The 18763-nt window shown below is 40.4% G+C and overlaps 2 gene segments (V, D, J or C); both read right to left on the bottom strand.

The window, feature by feature from the left end:
- Window positions 1–944: 944 nt before the first annotated feature.
- Window positions 945–1456, bottom strand: LOC116522866. The segment is given in 2 exon segments: window positions 945–1330; window positions 1417–1456. Coding segments are annotated over 2 exon segments (426 nt in total).
- A 1283-nt stretch (window positions 1457–2739) lies between these two features.
- Window positions 2740–9178, bottom strand: LOC116521937. The segment is given in 5 exon segments: window positions 2740–2748; window positions 3652–3847; window positions 7455–7485; window positions 8675–8995; window positions 9078–9178. Coding segments are annotated over 5 exon segments (597 nt in total).
- Window positions 9179–18763: the final 9585 nt, after the last annotated feature.

The raw sequence follows: 18763 nt of genomic DNA, 5'->3' as shown, positions 1-18763 counted from the left end.
TTCACAGTCATACCCAGCAACTGGGAAAACCATAGCCTTGAAAATAAACATTTTTATTGGCAGAGTGATGTCTCTGCTTTGAAATTTGAAATACCCTCACCGATTCCAGGAAGTTTCCCTCTTGAAAAACACCAACATTTTTATTAAAATCCTCAGCTTTGTGGTCGAGATCAGAGACTCAGGAGAATTTTTTTTGAGAGAACATTCAGTGAACTATGACAAAAAAAATTGGCATGTTTCCAGAATGAGACAATATCTAACAATGCTTGTTTTATTCTCTACCCCACCCCCACCGGGTGCATAGGCCATGGAGTTTGGTGTGACAACATTGCCCCCTGGTGTTCAAAGTGAGGAGAGGACACAATCTTCCTAATCCTCTGAGGAGATTCTTTAGGTGCAGATGTTTCCTCAATATCTGTGTGGCAGTTTGGATATTTAGAAAGATCATCCTCATCTTTCATTTCCTGAAGGAGACCCAACAAGATTTCTGACAAATGTCACTCCACTCTCTTCTCAGGAATAATTCGCCAATACCTGCTGCCATAAAACTCAAAATAATAATAATAACACTCATAGTCATAACTCCATGAAAAAAAATCCTTTCATTTTGTTTTCATTTTAATCAAGGATTCTCACTTCCAGTAGACCAATTAAACTTTCTGTATCTAAATAATCAAAGAGAGAAGCAAAATAGAACTATGGAGAAATTTCTTGACAGTTAGAACAATCAATCATTGGAATATCTTGCCTCCAGGAGTTGTGAATGCTCCAACACTAGAAGTTTTTTAAGAAGATGTTGGATAACCATTTGTCTGAAGTGGCGTAGGGTTTCCTGCCAAAGCAGGGATTGGACAAGAAGACCTCCAAGGTCCCTTCCAACTCTGTTATTCTATTCTATTCTATTCTATTCTACTCTACTCTACTCTACTCTATTTTATTCTACTCTACTCTATTCTAATGCAATTTTCAGAGCTGCTCTGATGAGAAGGTTTTTGCTCAGCGTCAGATTCACTTCCTCTCACTGTGTGTCTTGCACAGTAATAGACTCCTGTGTCTTCGGTTTTGAGGTTGTTCATTTGCAGATACAGCTGGCTTTTGGCATTGTCCCTGGAGATGGTGAAGCGTCCCTTGACTTTGTCAGAGTAGTAAGTGCTAGAACCAGTGGTTATCCATGACACCCATTCCAGGCCTTTCCCTGGAGCCTGTCTCACCCAGAACATATCATAGCCGCTGAAGATGAATCCAGAGGCTTGGCAGGAGAGATGGAGGGAATCTCCAGGTCTTCTCACATCCCCTCCAGACTCCACCAACTGGACTTGAGATTGGACTCCTAAAAAGAAAGGAGCTTTTTAAATAGATCTCTTGTATGCAAGAGCGGAACATTAAATAATATATATATATAGTGGCAATAATTACCTTTGAGGACTACAAGTATGGACAGAAGGTTTAGCCACATTTTTGCTCCCTGTAATGAATAGATGAAAATGAAAGGAGAGGATTCTGGAAATAGTTCAAGGTTTATGTTGGTGGGTGTTGTCTTAAAGGTGAATTGGGCTTCTTTAAAGGGGAAATTGTCTCTTGGTTTGCATATCTGTTGGGATAAAAGTCTCACACAGGGCATTGATTAACCCTTAACCATAGGCATACTATTCCGGCTATTACAGACAGAATGACCACTCTAGGTGCATAGTCCATTAATTGGACAACAATATTGTAAACTATAGCCTTGACTATACACACTTTTGTTGGCAGGGTAATGTCGCTGCATGGAAATTTGAAATCCCCTTAAACATTCCAGGCAGTTTCCCTCCTGAAAAACACCAACAATTTTATTAAAATCCTCAGCTTTGTGGTCAAGATCAAAGGGCTCCTGAGATGGGAAATTCTCTTGAGAGAACATTCAGTGAACTATGACAAAAAATAAAATAAAAAATTGTCATGTTTTCAAAATGAAGCAATATCTCAAAATACTTGTTTTATTCTCTACCCCACCCTCATAGTCCATGGAGTTTGGTGTGACAACATTGCCCCCTGGTGTCCAAAGTGAGGAGAGGACACAATCATCCAAATTCTCTGAGGAAATTCTTTAGGTCCAGATGCTTCCTCAATATCTGTATGGCAGTTTGGATATTTAGAAAGATCATCCTCATGTTTCATTTCCTATCTTATGCCAGTATACTCAGGGCTGCCTTAATTCAGGGGCCTGATAGGCTGTTGCCTGTGGCCCCACAAGCATAGGGGCCCCATACTAATCTGTGTATGTTAATCCTTTGAAGCATCTTGTATCATATAAGTACATCAACTGTATGGCTTGTTGAGTATTATTGTGTTTTTCAAGTCTCGTGTATTGTTCAAATGTTTATCATGTTGATTAATTCTTGTGGCCAGCATATATTTAATGTTTCAACAACAATTTTGTTGGAAGTGCCAAAAAAATAAATATATGTTTAATTTTAAGGGTGGCTCAGTGGCTAAGAGACTGAGCTTTTCAATGAGGAAGATTTGGAGTTCAGTGGTTCGGGGTCATAATACTGTTAAGACATCCCTGCTAAATGGATAGGAAAGCATTTGGGAAAGAGCAGAAAAAGTTAACTGGCAGGGTGACTTTGAGTTGGTTATTCTCTCTCTCAGCCCAACCCACCTCACAAGATTGTGGTGTAGAACCTGGCCAGTTTACCTGCCTAAGGTGGGACATGGAGTCCCTCTTGCAGCCTGGGACAACAATCCATATTTCTACCTCTAGTATTTCTGTTGGGAAGAGCAACAAAGTTGATTAGGGGACTGGAGGCTAAACCATATGAAGAAGGGTTGCAGAAACTAGGTAAGTCTTGTTTAATGATAAGGAGGACTAAGGGAGACAAGATAGCAATCTTCCAATATCTCAGGGGTTTCCACAATGAAGAGGGAGTCAATCTATTCTCCAAAGCACCTGAGGGCAGGACAAGAAGCAATGGGTGGAAACCTATCAAGGAGACAAGCAACCTAGAGCTAAGGAGAAATTTCCTTAATCAGTGGAACCACTTGCCTCCAGAAATTGTGAATGATCCAACACTGGAAATCTTTAAGAAGATGTTGGATAACCATTTGTCTGAAAGGGTGTAGGGCTTCCTGCCTAAGCAGAGAGTTGGACTAGAAGACCTCCAAGGTCTCTTCCAACTCTGTTATTTTAATTCAATATTGCTCTGAGATTAGCTAAACAGAGTCCCCACTTCTTCTTCCAAGATCAGTTCTGAGATTCCACATATCACTATGGAGATTTGTCAGCTGTTTCTCACTTCCAGCAGACCAATTAAACTTTCTCTAACTAAATAATCAAAGAGAGAAGCAACATAGGACTATGGAGAAATTTCCTGACAGTTAGAATAATCAATTATTGGAACATCTTGTCTCCAGAAGTTGTGAATGCTCCAACACTGGAAGTTTTTTTTAAGAAGGTGTTGGATAACCATTTCTCTGATGTGGTGTAAGGTTTCCAGCCTAAGCAGGGATTGGACTAGAAGACCTCCCTTCCAACTCTGTTATTCTATTCTATTCTATTCTATTCTATTCTACTCCACTCAACTCTATTCTATTCTACTCTATTCTAACTCAATTTTCAGAGCTGCCCTGATGAGAAGGTTTTTGCTCAGCATCAGATTCACTTCATCTCACTGTGCAAGTTGAGCAGTAATAGGCAGCTGTGTCCTCCAGTTTGAGATTGTTCATTTGCAGATACAACTGGCTGCGGGAATCATCCCTGGAGATGGTGAAGCGGCCCTTGACTTTATTTGGGTAGTAAGTGGAAGGATATGAGCCTGTACTTATGCCGGCTACCCATTCCAGTCCTTTCCCAGGAGAATGTCTCACCCTGTTTTGAGAGAAGCTCATATTGACTTCAAGGGGAACCTTGACCTTTTTATGCCCTTTTTAAGAAACTCAGATGAACTGAATGCAGACCAAGATCTTTTCAGTATAGTTTTTATTTCTTAATTAAACATCTATAGCCTCCCATCACAACCAATGACTCTGGCAGCAGAAAATTCCACATGTTGCTGTTTTGTGTGTAGTTTTGATCAATTCTTTTTTTTATACAATCTTAAATAGATTAACAGACTTGGAAGGGTCCTTGTGGGTCATCTAGTCCACCCCTTGTCTGAACAGGAGACCCAACACCATTTCTGACAAATGGCACTCCACTCTCTTCTCAGGAATAATTCACCAATACGTGCAGCCAATATGTGCATAGTGCAGCTTACTCCACTATGTATGGCTAGGGATTCGAACCGCCGAACTGCCAACCTTTCTGATTGACAAGGTCAGTGTCTTAACCACTGAGGCGGTTGGCCTATTGGACCCATTTTTCTTCCCCAGGTTCTGGAGGATTTCCTAAAGCCTGAGGACAGTGAAAATGGCCTTCCACGGCCTTCCAGAAGGCCAAAAATCAGATGGTTGGCATGCACATTCAACCTGGACCTGACGGCTTGTGTGCTGGCAGATATGGCTTCGCATGTTATTTGTGGCACACATGCCATAGGTTCATCATCAGAGGTATGGTGCCTCCTGCTTAAGCTGGTGATTGGACTAGAAGACCTCCAAGGTCTCTTCCAACTTTGTTATCCTGTGATTAGAAAATATACAATGATACATGTTTTATTCCATCTCACAACTTCTCCAGGTGCAAAAGGCAGTTGGATTTTATGACAATATTGCCCGCAGAGTCAAAATTAAGTAGAAGACACCTCTTTTTGAATCTCCAAGGAGATTCTATCACAGCAGCTATTTCTCCGATGTTTGTGTGCCGGTTTGGATATTGAGAAGGATTGTCCATTAGTTTCATTCCATCCTTCTGCCCTGAGGCTAAAAAAAAAACTATATTTCATTCCAGGGAAGCCAAATCAACTGGCAAACAGGGAAGTTGTCTTGGAATTTTTACATTTGTAACAGCAAACCCTTTGATACCTAGAACAAGATGGCCTGAAATTCTCATTAGACAGTCATCAATCTCCATTGACTGATCTGTGACTCAGTCAAGTTGAAGAAGAGATTTTTTTGAAGAAAGGAAGGTTCTTCTTTGGCACAGGTTCAATGTTTGGTTACACTTCCTCTCACTGTGTCTCTTTCACAGTAATCGACTGCTGTGTCTTCAGTTTTGAGGCTATTCATTTGCAAATACAGCTGGGTTTTGGCATCGTCCCTGGAGATACAGATTAACAGAGTTGGAAGGAACCTTGTAAGTCACCTCGTCCAACACCCAGTTCAAGCAGGAGACCGTAAACCTTTTTGACGGATGGCAGTCCTGTCTCACCCAGTTCATCACATGTCTAATCCACCATAAGTTGTTTTATAGAACAAATGTGGGAAAGCCATTGCACTGCTTATCCCTTTCCCTTTTAGTATTAAACTGACGGGTTCTCGCAGTTTATGGATTATAATGTTAGTATAGATAGACCATGTATAATTGACAGACCGGATTATATCATAGATTTTAGTTGTTATTTATTTATTTTATCCTGGAATTTTCAATTTTCAATTTACTGAGCATTTTTATTTGTTCTGGTCTCTGGCCTCTGACTGTAATAAATTGAACTTAATTGATATAGATTTATTTAGTCCTTCCCAAATTTTAGAGATACTCAGAGATAGAGAAAGTTTTTGTCTGGTTTCAGATTCACATCCTTAAGTGATACTTCATATAACGTTGCTTCTATCGCTCTGTTAATGCAGCCAAGGGTTGCGCTGGTTTTTAAACAGACTGATGAACTTAGCATTTTTTTTCATTTTTCTTACAGAAAACTCTGTGATATCTAGAATGAAAGAGTCCTTCCTGAAGCTCTCAGTAGACTGTGATCCATCCTCATTGACTAATCCAGGACGTGGGGCTCCATAAAGGTGAAGAGTGAAGAAAGGAAGGTTTTTGCTTGGCTTCAGATTCACTTCCTCTCACTGTGTATCTTGTACAGTAATAGACTCCCGTGTGTTCGGTTTTGAGGCTGTTCATTTGCAGATACAGCTGGCTTTTGGCATCGTCCCTGGAGATGGTAAAGCGTCCCTTGACTTTGTCGGATTAGTAAGTGTAGAACCAGAATTTATGTATGCCAAGCACTCCAGTCCTTTCCCAGGAGGCTGTCTCACCCAGTGCATCTCATAGCTGCTGAAGGTGAATCCAGAGGCTTGGCAGGAGAGATGGAGGGATTCCCCAGGTCTTCTCACATCTCCTTCAGATTCCACCAACTGTACTTGAGATTGGATTCCTAAAAAGAAAGGAGCTTTTTAAATAGATCTCTGGCATGCAGGAGAACACAGAAAGGAACTATGTAGTGGCAATAATTACCTTTGAGGACTACATGTATGGACAGAAGGTTTAACCACATTTTGGTTCCAGGAAATGAATAGATAAAGTTGATAGGAGAGGATTCTGGAAATAGCACAAGATTTGTGGTGGTGGGAGTTGTTTGAAATGGCAAACCATTGGGCTCCTTTAAAGGGGAAATTGTTTCTCGATTTGCATATCTGTTGGGATAAAAGTGTCACACAGGGCATTGATTAATACATTTCACTGAATATAAGTTGCACATGCATTTTGGGACACATTTTTCCCCCTATGAGTCTATGGGATAAAGGACAGGTTGATTGTACGTTAAATAAAAGGAAGGCTTGGAAAATCCAACACATATTAAATGGATGCATGGTAATAGAGAATAAACTAATTTATTAGAGAGGACATCAAAAGTCCAGCACTTACCTTAAATTGCAGGGAAGCTTCAATATGCTCTGATTTTCTGTTGTAAACTCAGTCCTGGCTTATTAGTCAGGATGATAGTCTCTCAAGAACAGTGGAGGTTTTCAAACGGTTCGAATCGGTTCTGGAGAACCTGTAGTGGCAACCTGTAGGTTGGCCCACCCACCTGACCCGGCGCTATGCCGTTCTATTTAGCTATGTTTTCTAAGGCACATGCATGTGTGCAAGCTTCACATGGGAGCAAAGTGCATGCGCAAAAGGCGTGCAGGGACATTTTCGGTGTGCGGCGAACCGGTAATTAAATTATGTGAAACCCATCTCTGCTTGAGAAATCAAGTTCTTTTTTAACACATTGAGACAATGTATTACTTTACAATCTTCTTTATTGGCGTATATATTTGTATGCAATTTATTTTTTTAAAAATCATATCAGCCAAATATAATATGTTCCTCAATGTTTTCATATCTAGCAAAGATTTGAAATACGTAGACATTTTCTCTGGTGACAAATGTTAATGATATAACATTTTATAAAGATTCTCAGCTTCTCTCTGAGTATTACAGAAGTGAAATTTTGGAAATAAGGCTTCCAACTGTTCTTCATGTGTTTTACCTTCCAGACTTTTAACAATCTTAGTTGCTCTTTTGCGAAAATGGGCCAAAAATGCTGCATTCAGTGTATAAGACGCACCCAGATTTTCACCTTCTTTTTTGGGGGAAAATGTGTGTCTTATACTTTGAAAAATACAGGTAGTTGAAATAATGATCTCTTAGTAAGAACACATGGTTTAGCCACATTTGTATTCCCTGCAATGAGTAGAAGAAAGTGAAAAGAGAGGATTCATGAAATAGTGTAAGGTTTGTGTTGGTGGGTGTTATTTGAAGAGGGAAAGTATGGGGTTTCTTTAAAGGGGAAACTGATCCTCTATTTACATATCGGTTGGGATAAAAGAACCCCTCAGGGAAGGAGAGTCAAACTCAAGGCCCAGGGGGGCTGATCGGTCCCACAATGTGCTTACACTTAGCCTGCAGGGCCACTCTGGAAACAGCGAAGGACTGTCCCGTGGTTTGAAAGCCTGCAACAGTGGAGTTTGGGAAGACCGCACGTGGCCCTTGCAAGCTCCATTTTTGCTGGCAGAGGGTTGCAAGAGGCCGTTGCAGCCAAAGGTGGAGCTTGGAATCCCCTTTTTGGCTGGCAGAGTATTCGGGCCTCCACAGACACCCCACAAGAGTGACATTCAGCTGGCCACGCCCATCCTGGCAAAACACACCCCAGCCCCACCCCCCGAGGTCAAACACAACCCTGATTTGGCCCTCAATGAAATCAAGTTTGACACCCCTGCCTTATGGCATTGCCTAGCACATTTCAGTGAACCTAACTTGTATGTCCATTTCGTAATTAACATTCCAGTCCATTTCTCTTCCCTGTAAGTTAAGTGGAGAAAGAGCCATTGATAATTGAAGTATTACCTCCCTCCCTCCTCCCCCCTCTGGTGTATAGGCAATGGGATTTCATGTGGCTCATTGCCCTCGTCCCCTTTGTCCAAAGTCAGGTGTGAAATTCAGCAGATTCTGACAGGTTTTGGAGAAGGAGTAGCGAAATTTTGAATAGTCGGAGAACCAGCAAATACCACCGCTATTTGGCCCTAGAGTGGGGTAGGAATGGGTATTTTGCAGTATCCTTCCCCTCTCATGCCCAACACTCCAAGCCCACAAAACCAATAGTACAAATTTTGAATTCATCCACTGCCCCTAGTCCTTTTTTTCATTAGATAACCATACACAAGTCCTGCAACTGTTTTTTGTACGTTTTAGCCTCCACATGTCAATCATCTTATTGCTCTTCTCTACCCTCTGGAGAGTAAATGGATTACTTCCATTGAGTAATCTAGGACCTGGGGCTCCATAAATTTCAAGAGTGAAGAAAGGAAGGTTTTTGTTTGGCTTCAGATTCACTTCCTCTCACTGTGTCTCTTGCACAGTAATAGACTCCTGTGTCTTCAGTTTTGAGGCTGTTCATTTGCAGATACAGCTGGCTTTTGGCATCGTCCCTGGAGATGGTGAAGCGTCCCTTCACTTTGTCAGAGTATCTAATAGTACCAGAACCATCGCTTATCCATGACACCCATTCAAGTCCTTTCCCTGGAGCCTGTCTCACCCAGTGCATGTAGAAGCTGCTGAAGGTGAATCCAGAGGCTTGGCAGGAGAGACGGAGGGACTCCCCAGGTCTTCTCACATCCCCTCCAGACTCCACCAACTGGACCTGAGATTGGACTCCTGAAAAGAAAGGAGCTTTTTAAATAGTTATCTTGTATGCAAGAGCAGAACATTAAATAATATACATAGTGGCAATAATTACCTTTGAGGACTACAAGTATGGACAGAAGGTTTAGCCACATTTTTGCTCCCTGTAATGAATAGATGAAATTGATAGGAGAGGATTCTGGAAATAGCGCAAGGTTTATGTGGGTGGGTGTTGTCTTAAAAGTAAAGTGGGCTTCTTTAAAGGGGAAATTGTGTCTTGATTTGCATATCTGTTGGGATAAAAGAGTCACAAGGGGCATTGATTAACCCTTAGCCACAGACATACTATTTCGGCTACGCTATTACAGACAGAATAGCTGCATAGTCCATTAATTGGACAACAATATTGTAAACTATAGCCTTGACTATACACACTTTTGTTGGCAGGGTGATGTCTCTGCATGGAAATTTGAAATACTCTTACACATTCCAGGCAGTTTCCCTCCTGAAAAACACCAACAATTTTATTAAAATCCTCAGTTTTGTGGTCTAGACCAAAGGGCCCCTGAGATGTGAAATTCTCTTGAGAGAACATTCAGTGAACTATGACAAAAAATAAAATAAAAAAATTGTCACATTTTCAAAATGAAGCAATATCTAAAAATGCTTGTTTTGTTCTCTACCCCACCCCCATAGTCCATGGAGTTTGGTGTGACAACATTGCCCCCTGGTGTCCAAAGTGAGGAGAGGACACAATCCTCCTAATTCTCTGAGGAGATTCTTTAGGTCCAGATGTTTCCTCAATATCTGTGTGGCAGTTTGGATATTTATAAACATCATTCTCATGCTTCATTTCCTGTCTTATGCCAGGATACTCAGGACTGCCTTAACTGAGGGGCCTGATGGGCGGTTGCCTGAGGCCCCCCAAGCATAGGGGCCCCATACTAATCTGTGTACATTAACCCTTCAATGCATCTTGTATCATATAAGTACATCAACTGTATGGCTTACTGAGCATTATTGTGTTTTTCAAGTCTCATGTATTGTTCGAATGTTTATCATGTCAATTAATTTTTGTGGCCAGCATATATTTAATGTTTCAACAGAGATTTTGTTGGAAGTGCCAAAAAATAAATATATGTTTAATTTTAAGGGTGGCTCAGTGGCTAAGACACTGAGCTTTTCAATGAGGAAGATTTGGAGTTCGACGGTTCGAGGGGTCATAATACTGTTAAGACATCCCTTCTAAATGGATAGGAAAATTATTTGGGAAAGTGCAGAAAAAGTTAACTGGCAGGGTGACTTTGAGTTGGTTATTCTCTCTCTCAGCCCAACCCACCTCACAAGATTGTGGTGTAGAACTTGGCCAGTTTACCTACCTAAGCCTGGACTTGGAGTCCTTCTTGTAGCCTGGGACATCAATCCATATTTCTACCTCTAATATTTCTGTTGGGAAGAGCAACAAAGTTGATTAGGAGACTGGAGGCTAAACCATATGAAGAAGGGTTCCAGAAACTAGGTAAGTTTAGTTTAATGAAAAGGGGGACTAAGGGAGACATGATAGCAATTTTCCAATATCTCAGGGGCTGCCACAAAGAAGAGGGAGTCAATCTATTCTCCAAAGCACCTGAGGGCAGGACAAGAAGCAATGGTGGAAACTAATCAAGGAGAGAAGCAACCTAGAGCTAAGGACAAATTTCCTTAATCAGTGGAACCACTTGCCTCCAGAAATTGTGAATGATCCAACACTGGAAATCTTTAAGAAGATGTTGGATAACCATTTGTCTGAAAGGGTGTAGGGCTTCCTGCCTAAGCAGAGAATTGGACTAGAAGACCTCCAAGGTCTCTTCCAACTCTGTTATTTTATTCTAATTCAATACTGCTCTGAGATTCGCTAAACAGAGTCCCCACTTCTTCTTCCAAGATCAGTTCTGAGATTCCACACATCACTATGGAGATTTGTCAGCTGTTTCTCACTTCCAGTAGACCAATTAAACTTTCTGTAACTAAATAATCAAAGAGAGAAGCAACATAGAACTATGGAGACATTTCCTGACAGTTAGAACAATCAATTATTGGAACATCTTGCCTCCAGAAGTTGTGAATGCTCCAACACTGAAAGTTTTTAAAGAAGATGTTGGATAACCATTTTTCTGAAGTGGCTTAGGGTTTCCTGCCTAAGCAGGGATTGGCCTAGAAGACCGTACATGTAATGGTTGCTGAAGAGGTTTCGCAGGAGAGGTGGAAGGACTCTCCAAGTCTTCTCACATTCCCTCCAGACTCCATCAGCTGGACCTGAGATTGGACTCCTTTAAAAAAAAACATATTTCAAATAGATTTTTTGATCATGAAACAGCAAATGGAAGGAAATTGTTTAGAGAAGAAAGGATGACCTTGAAAGTGGACTAATAGGGACGCCAAGATGAAGTCTTGCCGCAAGACCATTTTCTGTCCCTGCAATGAATAAAAACAGATTCAGGAAACTTTACAAACTGTGTAGGCTGAAAAGGGAAAGCACTGAGGCTCCTTTAAAGAGGAAATTTTGCCTCAATTTGCCTATCCAACCAGATATGTTTGCCCTAGTGGTTAAGGCAGCAGGCTAGGAAGCAAGAGACCTTGAGTTCAGGCCTGCCTTAGCTCTGAAAGCCAGGTGAGAGTCCTTGAGCTACTCATTCTCTCTCAGCACAAACCTGAGTCAACCTTGAGTCAGTGAGATTTGAACTGCCGAACTGCAGCTAGCAATCAGCTGAAGTAGCCTGCAATACTCCACTCTAACCACTGCACCACCTAGGCTCTTTGGCAGGATACAAATGTATTTAATTACTTATTTTATATTTTCTTTTACTTTCTTTTACTTTACTTTTCCTTACCTTAACTTACCTTATTTTACTTTACTTTATTTTGTAAATTTAATTACTATTCCTCTCAGCACAAGATAACTCTTTGGTAGCTTACAATGTTAAAATGGATAATGCATAACAACAACATATACAACATATACATATATACGATAAAACATGATATAAATAAACAAAGAAGCAAATGAATGAATGAATGAGTGTATGAATGAATGAATGAGTGAGTGAATGAATGAATGAATGAATGAATGAATGAATGAATGAATGAATGAATTCATAACCATTGGGATCAAAGAATCCTTCCGTGCATTGGTCTCCTAGGTTTCCTTGCATACAAAACAACCACAAATGATAATATAGGTGGAAAGAGAAACTGCAGCATATTTTAGCCCATGAACAATATTAACACTTTATTTGTGATTACGAAAAAAGAACTTTTTTCAACTATCCATTTCTTCTAATGTCAACCATTTGTCTGAAATGGTATAAGGTTTCCTGCCTAAGTAGGGGGTTGGACTAGAAGTCCTCCAAGGTCCCTTCTAACATTGTTTATTCTATTCTATTCTATTCTATTCTATTCTATTCTATTCTATTCTATTCTATCCTATCCTATCCTATCCTATCCTATCCTATCCTACTCTATGCTCATGTCTCCAAAATGAGACAATATCTAATGACACTTGTTTTATTCCCTACCCCACAACCATTGTGTGCATAGGACAGGGAGTTTTCTGCCACAACGTTGCCCCTCAGGGTCAAACGTGAGGAGAGGTTGCACCTTCCTAACTCTCCAAAGAGATTCTTTAGCTCCAGATGTTTCTTCAATATTTGTAGGGCAGTTTGGATACTTTGAAACATTGTCCTAAAGATTCATTTCTACTCTTCTACCCAGTGGGAGTATTCAGCTGGTTGGGACTGGTGAACCGGTATTGGGGACCTGCAGGTGGGCATGCCTGTTGTGGCCCACCAGGGGCTAGTGGAGCTTGCAGTATATCCAGACAGTGAGGAGGTTGGGGAGGAAGATGGGCCAGTCCTGGAGTCTGGAAAAGGCTCTGAGGAGGGCTCTGTGTCAGAGACAGAGATGGGCCAGGGCTGTATGCCAGTTATCAGCTCCCTTCAGAGTCAACTTGGGAGTAAGATCACAGGTGGACAGTGAATAGCTCTTCCCAGAGGAAATAAAAGAGGAGCACCAGGGGAGTGGAGTTTGCAGGAGACAATTAGTTTGCTTCATTGGCTCGTGACTCTGTGAGACTACTGGACAAGTTTTTCAGATATCAGCCTGGCAGCTCTCCAAGTCTGATAAGGTCTGTGACTGTAAATCCTTTTTTGAAAGACTTTGGTGGATGTGAAGGAGGAGAATTCACAGTCAATGAATAAAATGTTTTTTCCTCAGGATAAGGAGTCTGCTACTGGGAAGCTTCGGGCACCTGCTCCAGCACTATGTCGTCCTATTTAGCCACATTTTCTAAGCCACACTCATGTGTGCAAGCTGTGTGTGTGTGAAGAATGTGCATGCACAGAAGGGGTGCATGGTTGCAAAGCGAGTATGCACGCATGTTGGGTCACGTTTTTTTCTGTACAAACCGGTGGTAAACTTATGTGAAACCGCCCCTCCTATCACCATGACACTAAAGGGCTACTGTCTATTCGGTGGATTCCACACACCTCCCCCAGAACCAGATCACCTTCTACATTGGGAAGCTGTAAATGACAAGCCATTTTCCCCACATTTCACATTTTCCCTCAGCAAACTCTCCAAATGGACATCCAGAAGAAAAGAGCCCTAAAGTTCTCAATAGATGGTGATCCATCCTCAGTGACTAATCCAGGACTTGAGGCTGAATCAAATTGAAGAGTTGCTCTAAGTGGGGAAGGTTCTAGCCTGGCTTCAAATTCACTTCCTCTCACTGGGTATCCTGCACAGTAATAGACTCCAGTGTCTTCGGTTTTGAGGCTGTTCATTTGCAGATACAGCTGGCTTCTGGCATTGTCCCTCGAGATTGTGAAACGCCCCTTCACTTTGTCAGAGTAGAACTTTCTACTAGAATCGGTATAGATATATGAAACCCATTCTAGTCCTTTCCCTGGACCCTGTCTCACCCAGTGCATGCTATAGCTGCTGAAGGTGAATCCAGAGGCTTGTCAGGAGAGACGGAGGGACTCCCCAGGTCTTCTCAAATCCCCTCCAGACTGTACAAATTGGACTTGAGATTGGACTCCTAAAAAGAAAGGAGCTTTTTAAAATAGATATCTTGCATGCAAGAAGAGAACATAGCAATAATCCATGTAGTGGCAATAATTACCTTTGAGGACTACAAGTATGGAAAGAAGGTTTAGCCACATTTTTGCTAATAGATGAAATTGATAGGATTCTGGAGGATTCTGGAAATAGCACAAGGTTTATGTTGGTGGGAGTTGTCTGAAAAGGCAAACCATTGGGCTCTTTTAAGGGGAAATTGTCTCTCGATTTGCATATCTGTTGGGATAAAAGAGCCACACAGGGCATTGATTAATACATTTCAGAGAATATAGATTTCTTGTGCATTTTTCAATTAAGAAAAGGATTGTGTTACATCCCCCCGGTCAGTTAATGGAGAAAGGACAAATTTATTGTATATTAAGTAAAACAAAGGCTTGAAAATAAAATCAACACTTCTCGAAATGATGCAAAGCAATAGAGAATAAACTTGTTTATTAGAGCCCAAATCAAAAGGCTACCACATCTGATGTTTGCTGCAAAATTGCTTTTTTATTTTATTGAAAACCTCAAATACGTCCTACGATGTGATCTAAGCAACAGTACACAGAATTCTCTGCTACAACGTCTTACCTGTCAACGAGTGTTCCAGCTTCAACCACAATGATACACGGGCAAATGGCTTCCGGGGAGGGACTTGCCGTCGTCGGCAGCTTAACGGAGCTGCCCCCAGATTCCTGGTTTGTTATCTATTTAATATCTATTAGATATCTCTTTTTTCAGGCTAGAAAAAAGCAGAGAGCGACTCACTTGGCAAGAGTCTTCTTTGAAGTTCACAGTTTGTTTGTTTTTTGGCTGCGAACAGAGGGGGAGATTTTTGTAAAGGCTGAGTCATGTACTCCGGCCAGAAAATCTCAGCTGTTTTTTTTACAGTGCAAGGCGAGACCCCCCCCCCCCCTTGGACAATTTTTGTAACTATGTTATTGAAATTAAGACAGGCAGAGACTGGACTTGAGAACTCTATTTTTTTTTCTCCTACCAAAAATCCCAGTTTCAACGTGATAAAAAAATCCCCTTGTGTAATTGGTTCTAAGATGGTGATCTTGTAGCTTTCGCATTTGTATATTTTTAGCTTCCTGGCACAGCCGACAGAGAGAAAGATCAAAGGTATTGCCTGATAGCATTCTCTGACTAATTAACATTGTTTCCTTGAAGACCTACCAAGAAATTATTTTTCTTTTTCTTATCAATTTTTAAAAGCTGTTAAGCCTCCTTGTCAATATAGAGATATTTTAAACACAGATGAATATGAATTGTTTCATTACAATGCTAATTTTTTGAGATGTGCTTTGTTACAATGCTCCTTTTTGAAATCTTTTGAAAAACCTCTATGAACAAATAAAGGGGGGACTCAACACTTTCTTCTCTTGCAAGTTACATAACGGGCCAGCAGAGTTCGAGTAATACTTGACTAATTGTTTGAAATAATGGCACCAAAATCAAAGTCGGGGAGACGTTCTTTTAGCAATACACCTCATGCATTTGGCATGAAGTCGCAGCCTTTACCTTCTACGCCCCCTACTGGAGATTTGCTAACGAAAGAATTTCTTTTTGAGACACTTAGAGAATTCAGAGAGGAGATAAAGCAACTTATTACAGACTTTTCTGACAAGTTTGACACTAGGATTGCTAATACAAAGGAGGACATGATAGGATTTGTAACTGTATTGACAGAGTATGTTGCTGGAATGGAAGATAAGCTAGAGCTTCTGGAGGAAGCCAATACCAACTTGACATCCAAAATCGAAGTGATGCAACAAAAAGTTGAAAAAGCTGGAATGGAAGATAAGCTAGAGTTTCTGGAGGAAGCCAATACCAACTTGACATCCAAAATCGAAGTGACGCAACAAAAAGTTGAAAAAGCTGGAATGAAAGATAAGTTAGAGCTTCTGGAGGAAGCCAATATCAACTTGACATCCAAAATCGAAGTGATGCAACAAAAAGTTGAAAAAGCTGGAATGGAAGATAAGCTAGAGCTTCTGGAGGAAGCCAATACCAACTTGACATCCAAAATTGAAATGATGCAACAAAAAGTTGAAAATACAGAAAAACAAATCGTTATGATAAATTATAAAAAGATGGAGCTTGCATTAAGAATCAGGGGACTGCGTGAAAGGGAACAGGAGAACCTGAAACAGATTTTCTCAGAGGCCTTCAGTCGTCTGGTGGGAAGACCGGGAATCAACTTTGATTGGCAGATTGAAAAAATTTACCGCCATAATTCTTGGACGGCAAAACAGAGACAGCTTCCTCGAGATGTAATCATATATTTTGCTACAAGAGAGTCTAGAAATAGGATACTACAAAAGTCTTATAATACCAAGCTACAAATTGGCGGACAGGATTTGATTGTCTTCAAAGAAATACCACCCCAAATGTTAAGAGCCAGGAGAGATTACGCTTTTCTAGTGGAAGAACTCAGAAACCATCAGATACAGTATAGATGGGATGTGCCATTTGGTATTATAATTACACTTGGTGAGCAAAAATATCGTCTCAATTCTGTATGGGAAGCCCGAGATTTCTATCATAAGACCCTGAAGGTGGGACATTCTGAACCATCTGGATCCGGAGAAAGACAACGAGAAGGACAAGATAAACAACAAATTACACAACTACAAGATAGAAAGCATCATCTTTCCCTCCCGGTAGGGCAAAGGATCAGAGAACAAGGACCTAGTGGTACGACCACCAGACGAATGGGGAAATAAGGCAGACTGCAACAACTTTAATAGTTATTGGCCATTGATTAAAGAGTTATGTCCGAACATTTTATAAAAGAGAAAGAAAATATTTTGCTATTTCAAACAGCCTCAATCTTGAACATGGTCAATACTTTGTGACTTCTGTCATGCAAAAGAAAAATGACATAGTTGCATACTGAAGAAAAGATATTGACTTGATGGATAATTATGAACTTTTATATAAATTACTGATGATTTATTTTCTGGGGCGAAGAGGACGGATATTGTGGTGTGGGTTCTTTTGGATCATGGCCCAGTTTGGATGGAATTGGGAAGGGTAGTGCAGGTAAGAAGATCTTGGAGGTCGAATGGGAGCTATTTTGATATGAAAAGTATATTAATGATGGTAAAAATTGCTATCTGAATATCATGTTCGGAATATGAATAAGGGCATATTTAGGGAATTTCTAGGAGACACAAGAAAAGCATATATGAGAGGAGTACTGATGAATATAAAAATATATATGTATATATATGTACATATATTAGTGTCACAACCCCTGGTAAGCCCCAATTATGGGAGGAAGCTAACTGTTTCCAACATCTGTCAATTTGTGCTGATTTGTGCCCCCCCCCCTTTATTTATTTATCAGCACAAATAAAAAAACACAAATATAACAAAAGGCAACAGTAAAAATATTGGGTTTCTGTCGTGATGGACTCTTGTGACGAGCCGATTGACAGATGTTGGAAGCAGTTAGCTTCCTCCCATAATTGGGGCTTACCAGGGGTTGTGACACTAATATATACCTTCTTCCCTGGCTTCAGCTGATAAGGAGGAGACCTGTGGCTTGATGGCTAAGAAGTTTGCCTAAGATGCAATACAGCTCAGGTTCGAATCCCAGTAAGGGTATGGCTAGCTGATGAGAGCTAAATAGCTTGAAATAGATCTATACTAGTCTCCCTTTATTTATTTATCAGCACAAATAAAAAAACCACATATATATGTACGTATATATATACATATATAGGTGCGTGAAGGTGTGTATATATGTGTATATATGTGTGTGTGTGTGTATATATATATATATATATATATATATATATATATATATATACACACACACACACACAAATACAAGGCAAAAAAAAGAGTTGGAAGAGGAAATCGAAAGAAAAATTCGAAATGTATCTAAATTGTGTTATAGAGGAAGGAGGCACAAAGGGAACAAAATTAATGGATTTGGAAATAGACAGAACAAAGCAAACTGTTTAAATTTGTGTAATGGTGAGAAGCTGAGTTTAATGTATACAAACAATGTAAACTGCTCATTGTGGGACTAAGAAACTCCAGATAGTTTATGTTTAACATTAGTAATAACTTAAACTGTTCAAAATTTGGGTAACAGTAAGAAGCTGAGCTCAATGTTGAGATATTTTAGACTGTGATTGTTAAAATGCTATACCGTGTACGGGCTCTGGGAAGTCGGGGGGAGGGAAGGGAGGTGGGGTTTTGGGGGGAGGGGGAAAATACAATATGTGTTAAATTCTAAGGTACATGATTCCACTTGTATACTGTGGTTTTTTAATGTTAGTGTTAAAATAGAACAAGCTGAATATATTGGAATAGAAGTACACCGAAGGGAGGAGTTGAGTGAAAGAAGAAGGAGAGTGGAGAGGGTGAGAGAGAGAGGAGGAGAGAGAGAGAGGAGGAAGAGAAGGAAGGGAGGGATTGGATTAAGAGAGGGAGTGATAGAGGGGGGGGAAGTAGGTAGTAGAGGGGTATGTAAGAAGGAAGAATGAAAGTTGGAGGGGGTTGAAAGAGGGTCTATGGTGGGCCAAGGAGGTATATTGGGCTTGTATTGTAGAGGGCATTTTCTATATAAGTGAGGGCTGTGTTTATTATTCAATGTTATATGCCCCGGTTATGCACAGTAAACATGTGATTGTATAGAATGGAATGGAAATAAAAATTTAAAATAAAAAAAAAGATAAATGGGCA

This window comes from Thamnophis elegans, chromosome Z (genome assembly GCF_009769535.1).
Source record: "Thamnophis elegans isolate rThaEle1 chromosome Z, rThaEle1.pri, whole genome shotgun sequence".
NCBI classification, from domain to species: Eukaryota; Metazoa; Chordata; class Lepidosauria; order Squamata; family Colubridae; genus Thamnophis; species Thamnophis elegans.
Note: the sequence above shows the minus strand (reverse complement) of the source record. Positions and strands in the feature narration are given on the sequence as shown.